Raw genomic sequence first — 18,706 nt, 5'->3', positions numbered from 1 at the left:
ACAAATGACCCTAAAACTTAGCAGCTTAAAGCACTAAACTTTTATTACTTCCTAGTTTCCTGTGAGTCAGGAACTTGGGTGGTTCTGACTCAGATCTCCCGTCAAGCTGCTGCCCAGGGCCACAGTCATTGGAAGGCCTCACCGGGCTGGAGAATGTGCTGGGAGCTCACACACATGGCTGTTGGCAGGAGGCCTCAGTTCCTCCCTGGCTGTTGGCAGGAGGCCTCCATCCTGGTCACCTGGCCCTCTTCCTAAGGCAGCCTCAGCGTCCTCACGACACAGCAGCTGGCTTCCCCAGAGCGAGTGGTCCAAAAGAGAGCAAGGCAGAAGCTGCAGCGTCTCTTGTGACCTAGCTTGGATGTCGCACAGCGTTGTTTTCACAACATCCTGTTAGTCATACAAGCCAGCCTACCCAGTCTGTGAGGGGACTACACAAGTGTGTGAAGACTGGGAGGCAGGACCATCTGAGGCCGACTGCCGCACTTGGGCTTAGTATTTCCTTACTTTTAGAATAAAAGTAAGAAAGCAAAACTATGATGTTTCATGTAAGCACTGATCCAACTGTGTGGTTTGATAGTAATAATAGAGTGAAATCTCAGTGGTCTTTTTTGTTTGTTGTAAGGAGGGGTTAGCTTAAGGTACAATATGGGAATCTGTTTCATATGTTATTTCAAAAGGTGGGTGCTATTTCTGAAACTGATTAAAATTTTAAATCTGAAGAGGAAAAGTGAGGTGTGGCTTAAGGGAACATATTGTTTTACCAAGGTGGTTTTTCTCCCAAACATTGAAGAACTTCCCTGTTTGGAAGTTTATGTAAATTCATGGAGGTGATTACAGTAGTTTTTACCTATAGCATCGTTTTGTTGCCATTTAATTAAATAAATGGCTGTTCACTTTCAAGGGTGAATAAGTAAGCCATTGTGAGGGAACTTTTGAACTTTCTGTGCAGTTTAGTAGCCAGTTATTCAGACTTTGATAATTTAGATTACTGGCTTCATAGTGTTTGCCCACAATAGCTGAATAATGAGGATCATTAAACTCCCTGTGCAGATGTATCCAAATTGTGGTCGCCTCCAACCTCAGAGGCTCTGTGTGGCCGGAGAGGTGAGGATTGGCTCTTTATTGACTTGTCAAGCTGTAAGTTTGCATTACAGGCCAAGCAGCTCATGACCCATTCTATTTATTTCACTGTTTTGTGGTGGGGAAACAGGTAAAGAAATCCTGCCAAAAATCCCTCCTTGTGCACGTTTTTATGAATAACGCCAGTGTTTATAGCAGGTAGGGCACTCTGATCAAATCCTCCAAAAGAGGTAATGGTAGCAGCATGGAGCCACTGTGAGACACAGCTGGGGGTGGTGTTGGTTACTCTTTGAGACATTGCTTATGCAACAGAAAGCGCTGGAGGAGAGCTTACTGTGCAATTAAATAGGAGGGCAAAAGTGATACTTCAGGGAGGAAAATATAGAGAAGCATAGTACTGTTTAGAAGCATGAAACAAAGATTGGCAATGCAGGCCAATAGGAATTCAAAATTATTTTTACAGTAATCAAGTTAGGTTAAGTGATGATAGTTTATCTCACAAGTGATGAGAAATTATATCATGTTATACTGTTTATATATTTTTTCTGTAATATTCAAAATTGAAGAGATAATAAAGGATTGTTCTTAAACTGTGTATCCAGTTACCACAAAAGTTACTTAGCAGCTAAAATAAAAAATAACTTTCAAACACTAGTGAATTGTCTTGTGAAATTCAAAAGAGTTGGGAAAAACAAGTCCCTTTAGTGCCTGTGTACTACCAGCCTAACCTCCTGAAAAGAGAGAGTTGGGGTGTGTTTTGTCTAATCAACACTGAGTGCCCGCTTTAATGTTTCTCCTGTTGCTACTCAGAAAGTTTGACTGAGAAATGTCTATGTACATACAGTTTTATTTATTTAAAAGGAGTAATTTAATTAAATTAGAACAAGAGTATTAGGCATTTTGGAAGGATTATTTTTATTATAATATTTTCATCAAAATGCCATTTCTCTAAATTGAAAAATAAGAATATATGTACAAGTAGCTATTTCTGAGATTTCAGGTACTGCCCCATAAAATGAATTAAAAATTTGTTTGCATCCCTTGGCTGTCCTGCTAATGCAAAGCCATTTTCATGGGCGTATGTAGGGGAGAAATCTAAGAAAAATAGACAGAAAATGAAAGGGGACTGGAAAAGAGTCAGGTAAGGCAAATAATATTCATTCTGTGTCTAGTATACCTTAAAACAAAAGCATTTCCCTGAAACAGTTAGAATAGAACCTCATGATGTGCTTGTACCTTGCGTTGGTGTGATAACCATTTTTGGTCTGAAAATGATCTGATGAATGAGGAATTAGGATCTATGCTGGCAAATAGAAGTCTCAGTGGTCTTGAAACTCTTTAAGTAGTGTGGAAGGAAGGTAGGCAGGAAGGAAATAGAGAAAATTGGCCTAATTTAAAACATGTTAAACAGACAAAAACATTCAGAAGTAAAATAATTGTTTTATAGGAGCATTCTCAGTGTAGTGTTAGGCATTATGCTTGTTAAAGTTGATGAGTATGTATTAAGACACTGCTTAATACTGCAAATAATTCAAGGGCAAATCAGATGCACACCTTACTGCTAAGAAATGTGTTGCCTAATGTGCGTGATAAAGACAGATATGCACATAATTAGGATACAAAGCAACCTGGACATTGTTTCTTTGAAAAGACCCAAGACTATGAACCAACCTTAATATCTAAAGGCTGTTCAAATTTATCATTTTAATTATGTACAAAAATAGCATAGTTTTACGGGGTTCTCTTCCCTTGATCCTTTTCTTGTTGATCTCTGTTAATGATGATACACTCAATTTAGATACACTAATTGAGCAACTTTTTGATTTAGCTTGGGACTTTTATGCCACAAATCTATGGCTAGACTTTGGTCAACATTTGTCTGGAAGGCTTTAGCCAAGCCAGCGTGTTGTCCCAGTAATTTATTAAATAAAGTGTAACATACATACAGAAAAGTGAACAAATTATAAATGTACAGCTCAATTAAACCATCATTTAAAAATTCCCAGCAACATTTTAGATGTATATATTGTGACAAATGTTTTTAACTTATTATTTTTTATTATACAAGTTATACATGATAATTATAGATAAACCAAAAGGAAAAAAAAAACAGATATAATTTCATCATGTACCAGTTTCTAGACATTTTGGTGTATATTGTTTTGAACTTTTTTCTAAGCACATACTCATACATTCTTGTTTGCTTGTTTTTTTCTTACAAAAATTGGACTCTATTATGCATACTATCTATAACTTTCTTTTGGGTAAACATAACATTTGTGTGTGTATATGTGTATCCTCTCTTCAAATATAACAGCATAGGATTTTATTCATCATCATTTATTTAACCAGTCCCCTATTTTAGGGTATTTTAAATTATAGTCATACTAGTTTTTTGGGTTTTTTGCAATCATAAACAATACTACAAATAATATTCTTTACCCTGTATTTTTGCATAGTTGTCTAATTATTTCCTCAGGATGGATTTCTAGAAGTGGAATTGCTGGTCAAGACTTGTGCATTTTTTGGGCCGGCCCCGTAGCTTAGCGGTTAAGTGGGTGAGCTCCGTTGCTGGCGGCCCGGGTTCGGATCCCAGGCGCGCACCGACGCACTGCTTCTCCGGCCATGCTGAGGTCGCGTCCCACATGCAGCAACTAGAAGGATGTGCAGCTATGACATACAACTATCTACTGGGGCTTTGGGGGAAAAAAATAAATAAATAAAATTAAAAAAAAAAAAAAAGACTTGTGCATTTTAAGGTTTTGATAACCATTCAGAAATAGCCTATCAACCACCCCTCTCATTCCCTTATCTTGACAGCACTAGGTGTGGTCAATCTTTGTAATCTCTACCAAAAAAGGTATTTTAGGGGCCGGCCCGATGGTGTAGCAGTTAAGTGCTCACGCTTCGCTGCGTGGGTGGCCTGGGGTTTGCAGGTTCAGATCCCAGGCACGGACCAACGCACCACTTGTCAAGCCATGCTGTGGCGGCATCCCATATAAAGTAGAGGAAGATGGGCACAGACGTTAGCGCAGGGCCAGTCATCCTCAGCAAAAAGAGAAGGATTGGCAACGAATGTTAGCTCAGGGCTGATCTTGCTCACAAAAAAAAAAAAAAAAAGTTTTATTGTTGTTCTCATGTTCGTGTCTTTGAGTACCATGAATATAGAACATTTTTTTCCTGTTTATTGGTCGTTTGTGTTTCTTTTATTCTGTATCACTTGCTTGTGTCCTTTGCTCATGTTTTAATAAGACTATTAGTCTGTTTTTGATTTGAAAGAACACTTTATATATGAGGTACTGAACCCTTTATCATGTATGTTGCAAATAATTTTCTTCATTTTGTCTTTTGCCTTTGCTTATCATATTTTGCTTATGATGTTTTAAAATGTTTGTGCAATCAAATCAGTGTTTCCTTTTATGGTTTCTACTTTTGATGAGATGCTTAGGAAATCTTCCCCCACCCCAAGATTAAAAACATATGTTTACTTACTTTTTCGGGCATTTTTATGGTTTTACATTTCCTTTTACCAAATCTTTAATCCCTCTAGAATTTATGGTTCGTGATATACCTGTAATTTGAGTTTTTTTTCCCAAATTAACTCTACCTTCTTGCAACTCATAATAGAGCTAATTCTCAATTTCATCTGATTATTGTATATTAGAGCTCATGACTATCTAAAAATCATATTAGATTCCCACTAGAATAACTATTTCCACATTTTCCACTAGAATAGCTAATAAATAGTAAACTTGAAATAAAGTGATAAAAGGAACAAATTCTTTGCAGGTAGTTTTCTGAGTCCCCGCCCATCAATCCTGTGAGTAGGTATAAGACAGCAAATGTTGCTTCCCTCCACTAGCCTCTTCTTGTTGACACCCTAGATTTCAGGCTTCCTTCTGCCTGCAGTCATGTAGCTCAGAGCTGTGCCTGCGTCCTGCCCCCACTTCCCTCCCCCCTCCTCCTCCCAGTCAGCTCCATGAGTCCAGAACTGGAAATGCCTGGGTTCTCCCCAGGCTCCTAACCTAACTCTGTAATTCCTTCACTTTCTGTCTTTCTTCTCTCTCCTTTTCTTCTCTTTTCACTGATATCCCATATTTCCTCACCTGTCCTTTATCCCATATTACTATGTAGTTTTTTCCTGTAATTTTTATTGGCTAGAAAAACGTACTAAATGTATTGTTTCCTCTAGGAAATGACTGCTTTCAGGACCAGCTTTTGTTTGTTTTGTTTGATGAGTAAAATTAAATATGTTCAGATTTATGAGGTGCCTACTAATGCCAGTTACCACGTTAGATGCTGAGGATACAGCAATAAAAAGGCTTCCCATTCCTTTGAGGAACTACCAGTATAGCAGGGGTAACAAATATGTGTACAGACTGTTCAAATTATTCTTCAGCCTTATGAAATTTGTTTGGTCAGTTTTTTCCATGTATTCTTGAAAGAGTGAGTATTCTGTATTTGTTGAATATAGAGTTTTAAAAATGTCCATTGGGTCAAATCTGTTATTTTTGTTATTTCATTCAGACCTTCTGTATCTTTACTGGTTTTTTGACTGCTTACTCTGTCAGTTACAGAGAGAGATGCTAAAATATGCAATTATAATTGTGGATTTGTCTGTTTCTTACAGTTCTGTCGGTTTTGCTTTATATATTTTGAGGATATGTTTTATTTTTAGATGCATTCAAATTCTAAATTGTTTTATCTTCCTGGCACGTTGGAACCTTTTATCATTATGAAGTTCTTGCCTTAATATCTGTCTTGTCGTATGTTTTCCTAGCCTCTAACTCTCAGCCTTTCTATGTTAGATGTGTCTGATAAACAGCATAGTATTGGGTTCATTGTTTTACTCAGTCTGACAAGTGAATAATTTAGACGATTTACATGATATAATTATTGATATCTGAGTTAATATCCACCTTATTGTGAACTTGCGATTTGTCTTATTGTTCTGTGTTTCTTTTTCTTTCTTTCCTTCTATCAGATTGGTTATTTTTTTTATCATTCCATTTTTCTCCATACTAGTTTAGAATTTATACATATACTTTGTTCCTAATCTTCACATGGTTACCCTAGAAGTTACCACATTTTAAAGATAATACTTTTACACCTCCTTCCAGATAATAGAAGGATGTTAGAACACATTAGCTCTGTTTACCCCCTACTGGTTTATATATTATTATTTCCATATGTTTTATCTTTTTTTCTAGTTCCACAATATATTACTATTGTTTTCTTTAGTCAATATCTATTTAAGTTTACCAACATATTTCTCATTCTTCCTTGCATCTCAGACCTTCTGATGGGATTGCCTTCCTTCTCCTGAAGTACTTCCTTTAGACCACGAGGTGCTCAGAGCGTGGCGTATGGGCCCTCGGAGTGGGCCTTTTTAATAGTTTGTGTGATGAAGTGGATAGTAATGAAATAGGAAGTACTCGTAAAGCACTTGCACGCCATACTAAAATACGATAGTTGTCTTGAGGAACAGCATTTGTGTGATTATTTAAGTTGCAAACTGACGTAGCTGCTTTCCTTGCAAAATACCATTTTTACTTGAAAGAGCAACTGAGAAATAATGATTATTCACACTTGGATATTTGGCTAACATTTTCTCAAAAATGAACAAAATAAGCCTGTTATTTCAAAGAAAATACCTGAGAGTATTTGATATAAATGATACAATTCAAACTTTTAAGTAAAAATTAGAATTTTGGAAAACATATTATTACAAGTTGACAGTTCTTCAATACTTTTGATGGAGTAGATGGTAACATCAACAAATGTGCTTTTTTAATATTGTATCGTGTAAATATTTGGAAGATCTGCATAATTCAATGAACCAATATTCTAAATGATCAATGCATGATGTTATAAATTTATGCATGGGTAAGATATCTATTCAAAGTGCTAAACAGATCAATGGATTTTAGTGTAACCAAATATAAAAAGTTTATTGATATGGTTTCAGATTGCACATTGCAACTAACTTTTAAGAAACTACCACTTGTTGCATTTTGGTGCAGTTTCAAAGAAGAATTTACACAGTTATCTGAAAAGGCCGTTAAAGTACTCCCTCCCTTCTCCAGTTATATATGCATACATTAAGGAGAGTTGCAAAAATATAATACTGTGCCAGTCTTCTCACAAAATTGTTTTGTCTTGGAAAATATACTTTTCATTAAAAAAGTGTTATCTATTAACATGTAATGGGTTTTTTATTGTTACTTTTAAATGAATTACTAAATATTTTTTAATTTCTCAGTTTCAGTTTCTAGTAAGGTAAATATTGACAGATATAATGCACATAAACAACAGTTCTCTGGGTCTCTCAGTAATTTTTAAGAATGTAAAGAGGTCCTAGGACCAAACAGTTTGAGAATTGCTGCTGCAGAGTTTCTTTTAGTAAGAGTCTCCTGGTGGCAAATCCTCCGATTTTGCTTGCCTGAAAATGTCTTTATTTCATCCTTATTCTTGAAGGATGTTTTCAAAGACAAAAGTTATTTTTCTTCTGCACATCCATGATGTCACTCTACTGTCTTCTAGATTTTATCATTGCTGTTGAGAAGTCAGCTATCATCTGTTTCTTCTTTGAAAGTAATTGTTCTTTTTTCCTTCCGGCTGCTTTTCAGACTTTCCCTTTGTGATGTTTTATAGTTTCACTCTGATGTGTCTAGGCATAGATTTCTTTTTATTTATCTTGCCTGGGATTTGTTGGGCTTCTTAAGTCTGTGGATTGGTATCTTTCATCAGTTCTGTAAAAGTCTCGTATATTCTTTAACATTTTGCCTCTGCCCCCTTCTCTCTCTAGAACTATGGTTAAGGGTGTACTCATTAGATCTTTTTAAACAGTTTTATTTATTTATTTATTTGTGAGGAAGATCAGCCCCGAGCTAACATCTGTGCTAATCCTCCTCTTTTTGCTGAGGAAGACCGGCTCTGAGCTAACATCTATCGCCAATCCTCCTCCTTTTTTTTTCCCCCCAAAGCCCCAGTAGATAGTTCTGTTATAGTTGCACATCCTTCTAGTTGCTGTATGTGGGATGCAGCCTCAGCACGGCCGAAGAAGTGGTGTGTCGGTGCATGCCCGGGATCCGAACCCGGGCCGCCAGTAGCGGAGCGCGCACACTTAACCGCTAAGCCACAGGGCTGGCCCACATTAGATCTTTTTATTGTATTCTCTCTGCCTCTCCGGGCTACATTCTAGATAATTTCTTCTGTCCTATTCAGTTTATAGTTCTCCCATCCATTAAGTTTTAATTTCTAATTACTGTATTTTTCATTTCTAGAAGATCTGTTGGTTCTTTTCAAATCTGCTAGGTTACTCTTTATAATCTCCTATTACCTGCAGATAATTTCAAACTTTGCCTTTTTTTTAAACACTCTAAGCAGCGTTGTTTTATAGTTGATAATTCTGGTATCTGTGGTCTTGATGGGTCTCTTTATACTGTCTGTTATTTCTTCTGCTTCTCCCTGATGCTACCTGGCTTCCTTGTGTGTTTGGTTATCTTTGATTATGTGGTGCTTTTTTTCTTAAGTAATTATTTGTATTAATAATATGAAGCCTAGATTTTAAGTTATTTCCTCTCAAGATGATTAGTATTAAGTACGTGGGCACATTACAAGTCCAAATTATTTTAAATATAGTGTCCTGGACCACTAGAGCTGAGAACTCCTGAGATTCTGATCCATCCTACCTAATCTGTGTAGCCTGTTGGGAGCCTTAATGTGGGAAGGGAGTTCTTTTAGACTTTCCCCTTTGGCAGGCCCTGGGCCTTGAAACCTGTCCTTTATCAGAACCAGAGATCGGGTTCACCTTATGCACAAGTGCCCTCAGGGCAGAACATCTGTGTTCTGCTTACCTCTCAGAATTCCTTTTTTCCTTTAGTTTTGGTTCCAGCACCCATGTTTTAAACCACGATGGGAAACTTCCCCTAAAAATAGAGTATTTTAAAAATTTAACCATAAAAACAGGAAGAGCTTGCCCCATGGATATAAATGCCATGGTCAGAACTTTGAACCCCCACCTCATATGTCAGGCGAAACTCATTCAGTAAGCAGTAAGAGGCACTCTAGTGTAGTTAAGATCACGGGTGCTGAGGAGCCGGCCCCGTGGCGTAGCGGTGAAGTGCGCGCAGCGCTGGCGGCCCGGGTTCAGACCCCGGGCACGCACTGTCGCACTGCTTGTCAGGCCATGCTGTGGCGGCGTCCCATATAAAGTGGAGGAAGATGGGCACAGATGTTAGCCCAGGGCCAGTCTTCCTCAGCAAAAAGAGGAGGATTGGCATGGATATGTTAGCTCAGGGCTGATCTCCTCACAAAAAAAAAAAAAAAAAGATCACGGGTGCTGAAATCAGGCTGCCTGGGTTTAGTCCTGGCTCTACCACAGAGCAGTCTGTGAATCTGTGCAGGGCACTTGACCTCCTGTGCCTTGGTTTCTTCATCTTCAAAGGGAGAGTGATAACCGTGCTTGTTACCTCACTTGGTTCTTATGAGGATCAAGTGAGGTAGGGAAGTACACATTTAGCACAGTGCCTGGCATGCAGTTGACTTTCAGGCGCTTAGAACAGTTGAGTACTTAGTAAGTATTTGAAAAATATTCATCATTAATCATGTTAAACATTTATTGAGTGTCTCCTGCACCCACAGCCTGTGTTAAATTCTTGGTCTTTGGCTGTGTTCAGGTTAGGAAGGCAATCACACTTGAATGAAACAAGTGGAGAGGAATTAGACAGTATTAATTATTTGCTTATATACTGATGGAATTTTTGAGATAATTTAATGTATTATAAACTTCTAATCAGAATAGCTAAGAATCAATGCTTTTTAGTGGAAGTGGTTTCTAGCACTTTGAGAAAGTGGAACTATGCAGGCTGGTAACGATGATGCATGGGGGTGTCAGTAACAGCCATGACATATATATACTGCTGGTGCTAACACTTCACAGTTGTACATGTTTCTGACATGTTGCTCTATATCCAGGTTCTCACTGTAACCCTCCAAGGCAGCTGTATGTATCTACACTTTGTTATCAGAAAAGCCAGGCCTGGAAGGTTAAGTGTGGAATAGTAGAAAGAGATGGGTTGGTGTACTCACTTTAGAGAGCAGTTTGGGATTCCTAGTGAAAGTGACAATGTGCATACCCTGTGACCCAGCAACTTTTATCTCTAGGAATATAGCCGGGGGAGATTCTTGAACAGATTTACAAGTTAACGTGTAACATTTATGAGGTAACATGTCCTACCCTCAGTAGGGCAATGGGCAAAAACCCTTTGATCTATTCATACTATGGAATACTACATAACAATTAAAATAAGTGATATAGGTCTATATGTATCAACATGGACAAGAGACATATGGTCAAGAGACATAAAACTAAGTGAGCAACTAGTAGAGAAATGAGCTCTGGGGATCTAATGCACAGCATAGAGATTATAGCCAACAATACTGTGTGGTAAACTTCGTAGTTGCTAAAAGACTAGGTCTTAACTGTTGTCAACACAAAAAAGAAATAATTATGTGACATGATAAGGGTGTTAGCTAATGCTACTGTAGTAATCATATTGCAGTATATAAATGTATCAAACCAACACGTTGTACACCTCAGACTTATACAATGCTATATGTCAATTTATCTCAATTAAAAAAGCTAAGTGAGGAAAGCTAATTGGAAAGGATAAATATAGTGAGATATTGTTTATATAGTTGAAACACATATAACAGTAATACAGTATATATTATTTATGGGTATGTACAAAGGCAGAAAAAGTAGAAAGAACAAAAATACAAAAACAAACCTGCTAACTTTAGGACAGGAGTTACTTCTGGGGGAGGGAGGGGGAAAGATCTGAAGCAACATGGCGAAGGGCCAATGCCTGTTTACCTCGAATTGTTACCAAAGCTATCTGTTACATTGTCTTCTCGATGCTTGAAATGATATATAATTTTTTTTAAGTACAGAAACTTAAAAAAGAAGAAGAAGAAAGAGTTTGGGAATCAAATAGACCTTGGTTCAAAGCCTGCCACCCATGTACCCAAATTCCTTTCTCTCTCTAATCCTGTTTCCTCATCTAAAAAATGGAATCACCATCACTTCTTTGACATTGTCTTGAGGACTAGATGAGATGGTATATTAAAGTGCCTAGTGTAATATCTAACTACTGATAGGTGCTCAGTTAATGGTATTTTTAGGTGACTTGCCCAAGGCCACACGGCTGGCTTGTGGCAGGTCTAGGATTTGAACTCAGATACCCTCTGAGTCCCGTGCTTCTTCCACCGCATGAGTTCTATGAGTAAGATATTGTTGATGAAGAGACAGCTCTAATTATCAGTTGGTAACATCACTAGGAAAGGAGCTGGAGCTGCTGTTTTTCTCCCAGGGACCACGCCTCACTCCTGCTACTTAACCTTTCTCCCCAACTCTTCTGAGAATCTTACATCTTTAATGCCTGGCCATCAAGCCAAATCCAGAAGCGAGGAAGTCTGGCATTCAGAGTACTAAGAAGAGGAAACTGGAATTGAGAAAGAGATATCTATGAACTTCATTTAAGTTACTGTGTCCATGGTAGGCTCGGTTAACTTGCAGTTATTAACAACCCCAGAATCTCAGTGGCCTCCAACAACAAACGTTTCCTTCTCGCTCCTACGACACGTCCATCATAGCTCTGCCCACGTCCTCTTCCCTGAGTGTGAGGTGAAGGAGCAGCCCCTTCTCCGGGGACATTAGAGGACTCAAGGCAGACTGAAAAGGGGAAAGCTCGGTGTTGTGACGACCTCAAAGCTTCTGCTCACGAGTGGCACACGTCACCTCCACTCATGGAAGTCCCATTGCCAAACCTAAAGTCAGCAGGGAGGGACAAACACTTATTCTAAGAAGAGTTATATTTCTGTGAACAGTGCATGTGTATTGGTTGCTAAAAATGTCTGCATATCTGGTCACTGAGGGACAATTTGGGGAAATAAAAAAGTAGTCTGAATAAGTCGAGAGGTGAATTGGTGAAGGGCCTTGCACGCTGAGGTCTGTAGCCATCGGTGGACTCACCAAAAAGTATTTTGCCACTAAAAGAAGGAGCTTGGTTTTGTGATAATGTTTTTAAATATTTGGTTTGATTCAACTTTTGACTTCTTTTCTCTCTTTGGTTGGCAGTGTCATCAGCAAAGTGGTGCCAGCCCCCGAGGCTAAGCCAGCTGCTTCTCTGAACAGACCCAAGACCCCACCGCCTGCCGCAGCCCCAGCCCCTGTCCCCGTGCACGTCACCCCTGCCCCGGTGCCTTTGCCACTGCTCGCACAGTCCACCGCGTCGCCCGCCTTGATGCCGGCTCCGTCGCCCGCCGTCTCGGGAGCCGGGAGTTCCAAAGCCCCCGTCCGGAGCGTGGTCACGGAGACCGTCAGCACTTACGTGGTGCGCTGCCTTTTATTTTTGTAGCATTGAAGGAAGAGTCACCTAAGAGCTTACTCTCTTATCACGAAAATCTTTTCAGTTAAGAAACAGTGTCATATTTATCAGTATTGAATTTCAGAGGCAATTCTTTAGGACTGGAAAGGTATTTTCATTGCATTTTCAGGCTTTTGGCTGAAAAGTATTGTATTATAGTGTTTGCATATTTAGTCTACATAAATAATGTCAAAGCATTGCTTTTCTTTCTTTTATATTATTTTTGGATATGACTATATACATATATACAACAATATCAATGTATAAATAGAAAGATGACTAGTGATATTTAAATCCCACATTGAATCTCTTGATCAAGCAATTAAATTATTCACTTGAGTATAATTTATGTAATGTACTGAGATCTGATGGGCCAGCTGCTGTTTCTGAGTAACAGCATTAATTATAGTATTTCATTGGCTGGGGTCCAGAATATACCAGAGCCTGCATGTTAAAGGGAAATGGACTTTCAGCCCACAGAGCCTCCTGAGTCTCCGAGCATGTCTTCAGATGGTAAAATTCATCTTGTGGAATGAGTTCACATTGTGCTCATGGGACTGTCTTCAGATGTTTCCCATACTTAATAGTATCAGGTCTTAGTCGCACCCTGAATTCAATCTAGTAATGAAGTATTTGTGTAAATATGTCCTTTGGGCACTGTAGAGTGACACACACACACACAACAAAAAGGTTTTAGGCATATAGAGGTACTCAGTGTACTAGCATTGCCACGACCACCGAGTACGCAGACCATAATCTGTCAGCCTAGGGATGGCACGGGTCTCTCTGAATAGATGTGTTTGGAAATGGCAGGGTAGGACTCATGGTATGTTATATTTATAACTCATGTTATAAATCATGCAAATATTACACCTCTTTCAAGGTGTTGTGGAAGGAAATTTCGACAAATCGTTAAACATTTGAGGCATATAATGATACAAAGGATAAGAAGAAAGTCTCAAGTATTGAGAGAAGATATAAGACATGAAGAATTAAGAGAAAAATATTAAATTCACAATTCAAGACAAAACTAGAATAGGTGATACAAAAATCAGTGATCATCAAATGGTCCATTCTAGGACCATTTGCTGTAGGTGTTTAATTGAGGCCACATCACCCCAAGATGGGTTGATGAGGACAGATTTTATACTTAACCTCCTCAACCTCCGTTTCTTCATCTGTAATTAAGGGGTCGTGTTAGATAGATGATTCCTATAAGATGTTCTAGCCCTGAAGTTTCTGATTCTCCAATGAATTTTTGAGCTAACTCCCTGATGGATCAGATTTGCATAGACAACATGGATGGAAAGCCTTGTGTCTCCCAAGAGACATTTTGTAGACAGGACAAAATGTGTGACTTGGAGGAAAGACATAGGCTATAGAACAACAAGGCTGATTTTGTCACCGCCCAATAGTGTGACTCTGGAACTGTCACTTACATTCCCTTCACTCCAGTGACCCCATTCTTAACCTATCCGAGGGTCGTGGTAGGAGGATTAAACGAAGTAAGACGTTTGGAATAACTTAGTAAATGTGAAGTGTTGGGTGTTAGTTATTATGGATGCTTTGGTAAATTTCTCTGTAGCAACAGAGTCACGGCCTTCTAATTTTGAGAAAGGTCAGCCAGCAGCAGGAGTGGCCATGCATGGCAGCTTCAGGGCATCGGATGCTGGGCTGGTCTGGACCCTAGACAGCTGGCATGTGGTGACTGTGGTTCTCTCCCCTTGAAATGAGAGAGGGCCAGGTCAGATGAGGCTGCCCACAGATTTCTTTAGGAAGCTTGCACGTCAACGTAGTTTGACTTTGAAGAGACTTTTTCAAAAATGGTAGGCCTTAAAAAGCCTTAAAAAGTAGAATGAAATAGTATCTATGCTCCCAGTACACCCATCACACACACAAAAAAGCCATTTCTTTTCTGCATGTCTAGTCACTGTTGTACTTGAAAGTATAGGAAGAGACTTGTAAAATAAATTGAATGAAATTATATGTGGTGGTGTTATAAAAACTTTTGAAAATTAGGTTTCAGTCGTTGCTGTTTTTGAATGCCCGTCTTAGATTGTTTCTTCTGGATGGGTCCTGTTAGCGTGGAATTTGAGGAAGTGGTACAATTGGGAGGGCTTCATATTAGGAACTGCTAAGTTAGGTGAAGCAAACTCCAGCGCTCACCACATTTGTAGCAAAATAACGTGAAAACGTGCAGCTCTGGGGCCTCCTGCCTCCCTTATGTCATTTGCCCTTTAGTTGATTGTACTTTACTGAAAATGTCATAAAGGGAATGGAAAGTTACTTAGTAACAACTCTTTTATATCCTTGATCTTATCAGCTCGTTCAGGAGAAGGGCTTGGCTAATAAGTAATAAGGTGATAGGCGCACATTTGGCTGTATGTATTAATTCCATGCCTATGAATGCAATTGAGGAAACTGCGTATACTTGTGCTCTGTGGCTTTCAAAAATATCACCTGTTACGGCCATGAAGACCCTAATCGTTAGGCACTTAAGTGTTTACAGTATTTTTCTAGATAAAGGGGGCTCTCGGTCATTAGGTCATATTGTTCACAGAAATGATTATAAAATGCTTTGTTTTTATGACTTACAAAAGAGCGTTTAAAATATTCATTAGAAGTGTCTCATCACTGAGCACGTGGTAGCTGTTTTCTTTTGCACGTGATGACCATGATCATGGCTTTAATAAATTGTTAACTACTATTTCTTTTGAGTTTAATTTGTTGGTTTCTTGGGTTCACAGTATAAAGTAACCGTTCTTATTCTACTGTCTTTTGGTTCTTTTCCCCGTTTCACGTCTGTTTGCTCCCTCCCCCTTTAAAAACCTCAGATCCGAGACGAGTGGGGGAACCAGATCTGGATCTGTCCCGGCTGTAACAAGCCTGACGATGGCAGCCCCATGATCGGTTGTGACGACTGCGACGACTGGTACCACTGGTGAGTGCCCCAGAACCCGACTGTGACGAGCAGGGGTCGCCCCTGAGGGAGATGCTCTCAGAGCAGACGAGGGACTGTGCTCCCTCTTGGGTTTTCTCCCAGTCCAACTGCTGTCCTAAGAACAGTGTGTGGAGCAAAATCACTGAGCCACTCAAATGGGCTTAGGATTATCTGCAAAAGTCAAGAGTCTTTGGACTCTTGTTATTTAGCCTAAACTCCAAATATTTGGCTTAGCTTATATATCCTCCTTATGAAAAAAAGGAATATCGGGGTTTCCCTTTCCTTTCTTTCCAGTAGTTTTCTGTGAGACTGTGGTGCTTGACAGTGACACTGAGTTAACCCCTTTGAACACGTCCCAAACTGCAGAGATAAAGAGACAGCTTGTCTGTTTTTCACACCTCTTCAGCAGCTCCCCAAAACCGAAGAAACTCGACCAAAATTTATGCAAATCATCTTCTCATTTTATCTTTACAATATCAGATATAAAAAGATAGAAATCCATTCAGTCACATGATATATAATAGCTATAAGATGAAAACAGAGCCATTGCTCGGAAGAATTATACTATTTCTGGCTGAAAGGATGAATGCCTAATTCATTTCTCCAGTAGGGCCTGTGCAAGGGGCCTTATGTAACGTACTAAATCCACATGGCCAACAGTCGTGCCACATAAATTACAGCTGTTGGGCTTGCATTCCTGGTCAGTATACCATCGACTTCAAGCTTATTTAATTATTTAAAATTATTTGAAAACATAGAAAAAGAATATGTATATAAATAAAGCTTGTTTATCCGAAACCCTTTTTTTCCCGGTGCAGGCCCTGTGTGGGAATAATGGCCGCACCGCCGGAAGAAATGCAGTGGTTCTGTCCCAAGTGTGCCAACAAGAAGAAGGACAAAAAGCACAAAAAGCGGAAGCACCGGGCACACTGACGGCTCTGCGGCCTGGACGGCGCGGTCGCCGCGGGCCCCGGTCCTGCGCCTCGGAGGGGAGCTGGTGCCAGCCCACCACCTCATCCCCACCAGGTTCCTGTGAGCACGGGTCTCGGAAGCCTGGGGCCCTCTGAGTGTTCCCTTCTGACACAGGCCAGCCGGGGCCGCATCGTCGTGTGACTGAGCAGACTTAAGTAGAGGCGAGCACTGGGACGGCCGTGCCTCCGTCTTCTATTACCAGTGACAAGTATTAATAAAAAGACCATAATCCTCCCCTTTGATTTTCTTGGTTCTCTCCAGGGCCTTTTCCTCGAGGTATTAGACGAGAAGATGACGTGTAACTGCCTTGACTGTGTGTAAGGATGGCACATTAGTCTGCGTACAGTGTCAGCCTCTTCCCTCCATAGTGAGATAATCATAATGACATGAGAGAAGGCTCCAGACGGAGTACTGGTAAATATTTTTGTGATGGAAATATATGAAGCTTCCCCTCCCCCATCGCCCATTTTTAGTACTAACATGTAAAATGTTCAGGCTTTTGTGAAATACCTTATATTTTTTAACAAAAAGTTTTCTATCATGTCCCGTTTGCTTTTGTGCAAATTATTTTTGTTGACGCGCGCGTGTTTTCCACTTGTGTTGCATTCTGACTCCGCCCTTCTCTAAACTGCTGGCGTTCTTCTCACCGCGTATACATTTCATCAACTTGTATAAAAACTCTTCAGAGTAGAAGACCTCCCCTCATGTAAATAATAAATATTTATGAAGTAGTTATTTTTTAAAATTTTATCGTGTTTCATTCTGGCTTTCTCTGGAATCCACTGTGATTTCAGCCATGTCTGTAATTACTGCTTTACGGAAGCAAAGAAGGCCGGAAAAAAGAGCCATAGTTCCCAGTCACCCACCTTGAGCTGAAGCTGCGTGGCGCCCAGAACACCGTGGGGAAAAGGACCCTGGCAGTTGGAAGGAAAACGAGGCAATTTAAATCTATAGTGTATGATTTGAAATTGTTTTGTTATCTATTTTGTTTCTGTACATGTCTTTGACTGACTTTTATTAAAAGGACATGTAGATTCCCCGAAAGTAAAAAAAAAATATATTGTAGCATTTTGTGTTTATATGGTTTTATTTCTGCAAATCTGTTCATTGATATTGTGGTTTAAGGCTGAAATGAAGTATATTATGAATTTTTTTTTTAAGAAAACGCATCAAATTTCAGGGTACCACAAAACTTTATTATATTACTATACTGCCCACTATTTATTATATGTTATAGATGTCTGAGAGATGAACCAAATATTTTATTTTTAATGTAAAACATCAAATTTAATTTTATTAGCATATTTTAGCAGCTTTGGAATAAATGTGGACTTTTACTTGATTTGGAAATAATTCCAGTTTGGGCCAGTGTAATGGGTATCTTGAATGCTAGAATATGGGCTTTGAACCTAATACAAATATATTAATAGAAATTGTGATTTTTTTAATGCCAAGTAAATTGATATTAGTGTATGAATTAGTCATATTTTAAAACATATTATGTGGTTAGAGAAATGAGGTTTTCTGCCATGAATGTTAAATTGCAAATCAGTGGAAATGGAGTCGACCTTTTAAGAGTGCAGTATTTCATCACCCTCCTTGTTCCAGAAGCCAAAATTTTTCTATCCCTACAAGAAACAAAGTATCTGTGTTGAGATACGTGTTTTTTGTTTTATTAATTTGAGATCATCCTAAATACTTTATACAGTATTTTCACATGCACAAATATACCCATTAGAGCTTTTTGGAGAGGGATGGGGGTGGGGAAGTGCAAAATAAAGACTATTGGCTATTTCATAGTTTGCTTTTCCATTTTTCTTTATTTAGGATTTAGTTCCTGGAGGCATGGTCAGTGGATCTAAAGTTGCCACGTTTAAGTGAGCGGTCATGCTCCTGAAATAAGAATGGAGGTGCCTATATATAACTTCCCCATCCTGCTGTCTGAGAGACTTCAGCCCACAGTACATTGAAGGAATTTCAATCAGTTTGTTGTCCCTTGCTATTTCATGGTTGCTTTCCTAAATCCAGTTCATGATTTTATAAATGGCCTTTGCAATAATAAAACCAAAGAATCATTTTCAGGGGTCTGGATAGCTCAAGGGATTAGTAATGGATACAGAGCCTTTCCCCTCTCCGTCAGTGAGTTGAATCCAGTCCAGGTCACTGGAGACCAAAGTTGTTCCCATCTTCTGACTGCTCAGTGGCCTGTGTGAAATGGACCGGTGGTCTCAGTCTCTACTGGATGGCTGTCGGTACACCAACCACAGGAAGTCCAAGAAAC

At 39.2% G+C, this 18,706-nt stretch overlaps 1 protein-coding gene across 2 annotated transcripts in view; it reads left to right on the top strand.

Annotated features, from left to right (window-relative positions):
- Nucleotides 1-18,224, top strand: part of TAF3 (TATA-box binding protein associated factor 3) — a 182,995-nt gene extending 164,771 nt beyond the window's left edge. For both annotated transcript variants that reach the window (XM_087420842.1, XM_004425376.3), the window contains exons 5-7: nucleotides 12,224-12,479; nucleotides 15,347-15,453; nucleotides 16,272-18,224. In XM_087420842.1, coding sequence (XP_087276968.1) covers nucleotides 12,224-12,479; nucleotides 15,347-15,453; nucleotides 16,272-16,386 — 478 coding nt within the window. In that variant the 3' untranslated portion in view covers nucleotides 16,387-18,224. The remainder of the gene's footprint in view (nucleotides 1-12,223; nucleotides 12,480-15,346; nucleotides 15,454-16,271) is intronic.
- The last annotated feature ends 482 nt before the right edge of the window (nucleotides 18,225-18,706 follow it).

The sequence above is a fragment of the Ceratotherium simum genome, chromosome 32, assembly GCF_057802395.1.
Source record: "Ceratotherium simum simum isolate JZ-2026a chromosome 32, ASM5780239v1, whole genome shotgun sequence".
Taxonomy (NCBI): domain Eukaryota; kingdom Metazoa; phylum Chordata; class Mammalia; order Perissodactyla; family Rhinocerotidae; genus Ceratotherium; species Ceratotherium simum.
The sequence above is the reverse complement of the archived record's forward strand: the minus strand, read 5'-3'. Positions and strand labels throughout refer to the sequence as shown.